Source organism: Corylus avellana, chromosome ca3 (assembly GCF_901000735.1).
Source record: "Corylus avellana chromosome ca3, CavTom2PMs-1.0".
In the NCBI taxonomy this organism is placed as follows: Eukaryota; Viridiplantae; Streptophyta; class Magnoliopsida; order Fagales; family Betulaceae; genus Corylus; species Corylus avellana.
In genome coordinates, this window is record NC_081543.1 from 1,798,919 (window position 1) to 1,805,997 (window position 7,079).

Consider the following 7,079-nt stretch of genomic DNA (forward strand, 5'->3'; position numbering starts at 1 on the left):
TTTTTAGTAGGTCTCGGTCTCGGTCTCACGGCCGGCAACATTTCTTTTTACGTACGGCAGACGAAATGAAGACCAAAATGTGACTGTTGCAAATTGCAATGAGATCCTAATTGATTCGTTTTGTTCCTTAGAATATTGTTATTATATTAATGTTTCATGGAAGTCACACAACATATATAAATAACTCTCACGATTCAAAATTTTAAAATCTCAGTATAACATGAAAGAAAGAAAGAAGCTTTTACCATAGATTTCTTGCATACTAATTATTAACTCATCAACCAAGCTGGATTTGAAACCAAAATTTCAACCACCACTTATTGACCTTTTAACTATCACCTCATATTTAAGGGGATTAGAAGTGATATTAGGCCCAAGGTCATTCTCATTATATACTTAAAAATCTTAATTGAACTTGACGTACAAATGAAGGCAGAGCGAGAACCGCCGTTCCCTCTGTCATTTTCCCAATTACCAACTTTCTTTCTTTATTAAGGTAAAGAGTCACGAATCAACAAAATTTTCACTTTTTGCACGGAATACGAGTGAAGTTTTTCACCATCCATACAATAATAACTAATGGAGATGCTGCTGTTAGGCTCGCAACCAACAGCAATATGCATGTTGGTATTCAAGTACCCTCTTAGGCCTCTCACATTAAACTACTCATTGCAATGCAATGGACACTTATTGCACCCATCTCAAATCGACCAACAAATTGAGAGATTTGAGAGACTGGGCTCTCACCTTCATGTTGAAGACATTTCCGTGCACACACACACAAACACACACACATACACAAACACAAGAACGAAAAAGGGTAATAACAAAGCTGTAATATTCCAAACACCAGTTGCTCTTGAAGAGAAAACATGGGGAAAACCCAATACTCCGTTACATTGGGACCTACAAAATCTAGAGATAATACTTAGTGAAACACCAAGACAGTTCTGGAAAACCCGTTTTATTCTCTCGCTGCGTTACTGACCATAAACACAAAAAGACTTAAGTAGCCGCTTAGCAGGACACAGTAGTAAGCACAGAGTTCATATTCGCAAGTCTAGCCATCTCACTTGGAACATTTTGCAACATGAACAATCAGGTCAACCACACGTGTGCTGCAAAGACCACATCAAAGAACCATTATGAGCAACCAAGATATCATATTGTCAAAACAGAGACAATAGTGAACCAATTCAGCAGGCATCATTGGCTAAGCCGCTCAGATATCGCTGTGCAACATTAGGATTGAAATGGGAGATCAAGAAGTTAATTACCTGTAACCCCACTCGTTGTCATACCATGAGACAAGCTTAACAAAGCGATCATTCAAAGCAATTCCAGCCTTTGCATCAAAAATACTTGACCTGAACAGTCAAACAATTGACAAAACTATTAAAGACTTGGTGAATTTTACCATCAAGGGCAGTAGCTGACAAGTAGATGGGACAAAAAAAAAAGATAAAAAGATAAGATCAAGGCAAGGAACCATCACAACCGTCTATCTTTTCTCAAACATCACATTATAGAAGACCAACAATCCATATGAAAGGTCAGTGTGCATATTCAACTTTTGCTGCGGGCCATTAGAAAGAGACGTGCACTCATATTCATACCTGTTATCACCAATAAAGTCGGTGGAGACCACATCCTCATCAGTGTAACCCAAGATGCCTTTCAATTTCCCCTCAGATTCCTCCCTGAAAACCAGCCAAAGTCGAGAGGTACAAAATGAGAACACTTTCTCACCACATAAATTGTCAGAAAGGTAAAGGATACCTAAACATTAATTACCACATGTCCTCACGGTTCACACGGCAACATCTCTTACCATACATTTAATAGACAATAAAGAATTAAAAGATTATTCGCAACCCTTACTTGATAGCAGCTTTAATTTGATCATACGTAGCGGCCTTCTCCAGCCTCACAGTAAGGTCAACCACAGAGACATCGACAGTAGGAACACGGAAAGCCATTCCAGTCAATTTTCCATTCAGAGCAGGCAACACTTTACCAACAGCCTTCACATAAAAAAAAATTGGAATTAGTGCTTTAGTTATCACAACCCAGATGACAGATGTTCGAAACTGTACAAATACGAATTGATTGAGGGTCCAACTACAAGTTAAACACAGAATGACGAGGCAACTCACCTTAGCAGCACCTGTACTGCTAGGAATGATGTTGAATGAAGCAGCTCTTCCACCTCTCCAGTCCTTGCTAGATGGCCCATCAACAGTTTTCTGAGTAGCTGAATCAAAGAATACGAAAAAGAAAGCAAAATGAATACATGAATCAAGCTCCTGAACAGAAGATGAGCAAGCCAACTGACAAACCCACCAGTGATGGAGTGAACAGTGGTCATTAGACCCTCAACAATGCCAAACCTATCATTAATAACCTGAAAAATTGATACAAGATATATTTCAGTTCATAAACAATGAGTGCCAAAGTCAGACAATTCTGTGTAAAACTAAGTATATGGTAATTGATAGAACCTTTGCAAGGGGAGCAAGGCAGTTGGTGGTGCAGCTAGCATTGGAAATGATGTCAAGCTCAGGCTTGTATTCATGTTCATTGACACCCACAACGAACATGGGAGCATCCTTGCTAGGGGCTGAGATGATGACCTTCTTTGCACCTCCCTGTGATCAAACAAAACCAATTCAACTCAGATAACAGCATCAATGCCAAGATATAAACATAATAATTATTCCTTTTTTAGAGAGAAAAAAAGAAAAAAGAAAAAAGAAGAGAGAGAGAGAGAGTGAGATTAGACCTAAACTGGGCAGGCAACCATAATGAATACCAAAATGTTCTGTCGACACTGTGCCATGCGTAATTTGTTAGCATGGTGATTATTTTCGTGAGGGGTGATTTCCAAGACTACTGTGGTTCAAAAGTGGGCAAGGTAGCAACAGCAGGTTGGAGGTGAACTTTCAGGAAATTTTGTAAAACAGACAAAAGTGACACGCTGACAGAGTAAGAAAAATCCAATCACAAGGGCATCCCACTTCGTTATCCATAAGCTATCCAAATGCATCAATTGGGCATGAATCAACATGATGCCTAGTAAATTCACAACTCTTCCACATCGGAACAGGTCCTTCCAGGGGTTTGGAAGCTGGACGCCCACATAAAATGTGCTATGTAGCCAAAATAGAAAACAAACAAATAACAAAAAGAAATGTAGCTAACCATCCTTCCATCAAACACTACTCAGCAAGTAACAAAATTTGGAAAAAGTGGTAGCAAATTTCATACTAAATACAACCAAGTAATACAATAAAGTTACTCGCTGAGTGGAATAAATCGATAACACAAACTTCGTCCAGTTAAAAGAATATCATCGACGCAATAAACCTATCATGGAAAAAGATAACAAAGGCAACATCAGTATGTATCGGTGACAAACCTTCAAATGAGCAGCAGCCTTGTCCTTGTCAGTGAAAACTCCAGTGGACTCCACAATGAACTCGGCTCCAGTCTCGGCCCAAGGGATCTCTTCCGGGTTCCTACAAATTACGCAAATCACATTACAAGCACAACCCACCAACACATTTCCTCAAATATAACATACATCTTCCCAACCATATGTCGATTACAACTATAATTGTGGTCATGGAGTAGAATCCAACAATGGGTCTAATACCTGACACCAAAGACAGCGACGGGCTTCTCGCCAAAGAGAAGGGTCTTCGAGTCCTTGACCTTGAGTTCATGATGCTTCCACTGACCGTGAACTGTATCATACTTGAACATGTAGGTCTACACACACAAGCGCAATCACCAAACGAAAAGAAACCCATTAATCAATACACAAAAGCAGAGATAAGCATTTCCTTAAGGCCAAATCTACTCTATAACTGAATTCAGCCCCTTCACTAAACCAAAAATTTTCTTGCTAACCAAACAAACCCTGTAAAAAGTCCAATCACAACCCAACTAAATAAAACCCATTTTGAGCAAAAAAATCCGAGCACCCAGATCTTGGATAATGAAAACACAGCTTCAAGACCATAAGAGGGGCCCCATATTCACGATTGGACGGCTAAGATCATCTGATCAACCAAACCACTGACTCAAAGTCACTCGATCCATAGCTGTAGAGAAAGGCGAACAGTAGTGATACCATACCATGTAGTCGGTGGTGATGAAGGGATCGTTAACAGCGACGAGCTCAACATCGTCTCTCTGCAGAGCAACCCTAGCGACCAAACGGCCAATCCTTCCAAATCCTGATTTATATTCATTAACACATTAACACAAACATTCAAAAAAAAAAAAGAAAAAAGAAAAAAAAAAGAAACGATCAGATCTGAATCGAAAAGATCTAATCGTTCAACAAATGATAGGATCGAAGGGTGATCGTATGTGTATAAGATCATATACCGTTGATTCCGATCTTGACCTTCCCTGTAATTCAACCAAAATCAAAAAAAAAAAAAAAAAAAAAATCAGTGAGAAGCTCAGAGATCAAAAAAAAAAAAATTAGAAAAAAAAATCTGGAATCGCTGCTAATTACCCATGAGTTCTTGAGAGTGAGAAATTTGAGTGATTAATAAAAGAGAGAGAGAGAGTGGCAGCGATCAGTGGAGAAATGGGAATTAGGGTTTAATATATACATATATAAAGGAAAGTGAAATGGGAGACTGGAATGGCCGGTAGCTGTGCGGACAGAGTACGACGCCCGTCTACGGTACATGGTGCTGAGCTGCACTTATTACTGTCCGATTACAGGGTTTTGCAAGTGTTACGCACGTAAATAAAATCTGGCCGTCCATTCTACGAGTGTATGTCTCGTTTAGGGAGCATATCACCTGCAATGGGTGAACGTACGGTTCCTATAAGAGGAGTGATTTATCAGTCGAACCAAAGAAGGCCACGCAAAATACAGAACAGGTCAGCAAATTAGTGGAAATTTAAAGGTAATTTTACTATATATGCTAGTATTTTATTGGTTACTATTACAATTCTTTTAATTGGATTCCTGTCGGCTATTATTTAAAAAAGAAAAAAAAATTAACCTGCCATGCCGACAAATGTTAACAAATTATTAAAAAAAAAATCGTAAATCTAGTATTTTTTTTATTTATTACAATATATATTATATAGTGATCTAAATCTTTCATAAGTGAATTAAATCTCTTGTTGAGCCTAATAACAAAATAAATAATTGAGTTTTAACTCTATTGTCTAAATTGACAATAAATTAATTGTTAAAATATTAATTAAATCATTTTTTTAAAAAAAATTTTCAATAATTAATGATTTAACAATTTTTTTTTTTTTTTTTTACTGTTTCTCTTTAACCTTTAAATCCAACTGAAATCAAAATTTCAAGGAACCTCAAGGACATCTGTTTGGCATCAGTTCTATTGACGTGGCGTCTTAGTGTTTGGGCATCGGATCAAATTGCAGGGAGTGTAGGTTCAGTAATTGCAGGAGATCAGCGTGACTGGTCATCGTCGGTTTTAACGATCATCTAGGGAACTGCGATTCTTTGCGAAGAAAGGGGCTCGAGGCAGTTAGGTGGCCACGTCACGATGGACGACGATTCGAGGCCCATGTTGGCGACCGGTGGCTTTTTTATTCTAGGTCGATGGTGTTGGGTCTAAAAAGTATGTTGGACACGGACAATCAATCAATTCAGGCCTGGTTTGGGATGATGATATGATATTTTCACTTTTATTTTTCATATTCTAACGCTATTTAATAAATTGTTATATAATTGATGTATAATTTATATGATATAACAGTAAAAATAATAAGCATCAAGTTATATAACAATTTATTAAATAATATTACTCTTATGTTTATATAATGTAATTACCACCATAATTATATATAATGACTTTTTATTTCCTGTGTTTCTTCATTACAATGGGAATAAGCTAGATCCCATGAAATTTAGATTAAGATTTGCTTCATTTTAAGTAAAATAGAAAGGAGTTATTTTATAATTCATATTAAATTTTACAGATATAATAATATATATAGCGTACACCATATACGTCATTAAATACAATAAATATACACTATAAAATTGTTCATTTCCATTTACAGTAAATTTAGGGTCAAATTGTTATTAAAAAAAAAGGGTCAAATCGAATTAAAAAAAAAAAACAATTTGGGTCAAATCGATATGCTCCAATAAATGTCCTTTTAATAGTGAATTTGTAGTATGGTTGGGCTTATCAGCCTTAGCCCAATTTGGACCAGTAGTCTGACAAGTGCATTAGGCCCGAAACCACCATTGGTGGCAGTTTTAAAAAACTCTTTTTTGGTGGGGAAAAAAAAAAACTTTTATCTTTATATTATATTTGAAATACTTTATTTATATATATAAAAAAAAATCCAAATTATTATTCACAATTATTACACATACAATTTGACGATTCCAAATTAGAGTAATGCTAATATGTTTACGTAGCAGTTTAGCATAGTATAGTAATTATTGAATATTTTTTTTAATAAGGACTGATTTAAGATTAAACTCTACTACATCAATATAATCAAATATTTGTGAGATATTAGTACTTAGTACATTTTTTTTTTTTTTTCTCCAAACTAAACAAGACCACATCATCAGAAGCCTCAAACTAGTCATTTATTTGGTGTGTTTTGGGTTGTTGCAGGGTCAGGGTGGGTCTCTTACCTAACATTACTAGGACATTATGGTACGGATAAATGATAGGTGGGCAGATGAAGAAACTTTGATGATATATATTTGCTTTGGTCATTATGTCCTTTCCGACCTCTTCGATTTCCATTACTGCTTTTTTAAGGAATGAATGATATGGATTCAAGTCTTTTTGTTAGGTAGAAAATAGGTCATCTTTTCAATGGCATCTTGTTGAACCATATATTTTATTGACGGTGGTATTGGAGATGGGTCACCAACAAATAAAGAAAATAGTTATCGGAAGTCAACCTATTCTTAGGAAGATTGAGGGCCCCCTCCGATGCGTAAATCGGTAAAAAAAAATTTTATTAAGAAAATTGAATAGAGAACGATGAACGAGAGAGAATGAGCATAATATGTATCTTTAGAGTGTATACATTTCTAGAGAGAT

At 36.3% G+C, this 7,079-nt stretch overlaps 1 protein-coding gene across 1 annotated transcript; it reads right to left on the minus strand.

The window, feature by feature from the left end:
* Nucleotides 1-807: 807 nt before the first annotated feature.
* LOC132173444 (glyceraldehyde-3-phosphate dehydrogenase, cytosolic) lies at nt 808-4,612 on the minus strand. The gene is made up of 12 exons (XM_059584947.1): nt 4,529-4,612; nt 4,396-4,419; nt 4,141-4,241; nt 3,656-3,771; nt 3,419-3,518; nt 2,502-2,648; nt 2,344-2,404; nt 2,157-2,254; nt 1,882-2,024; nt 1,617-1,700; nt 1,278-1,367; nt 808-1,118 (listed from the first exon to the last, which is right to left on the minus strand). Exons 1-12 carry the CDS (start codon nt 4,530-4,532, stop codon nt 1,070-1,072), a joined length of 1,017 nt encoding a protein of 338 aa, XP_059440930.1. The 5' UTR covers nt 4,533-4,612; the 3' UTR covers nt 808-1,069.
* Nucleotides 4,613-7,079: the final 2,467 nt, after the last annotated feature.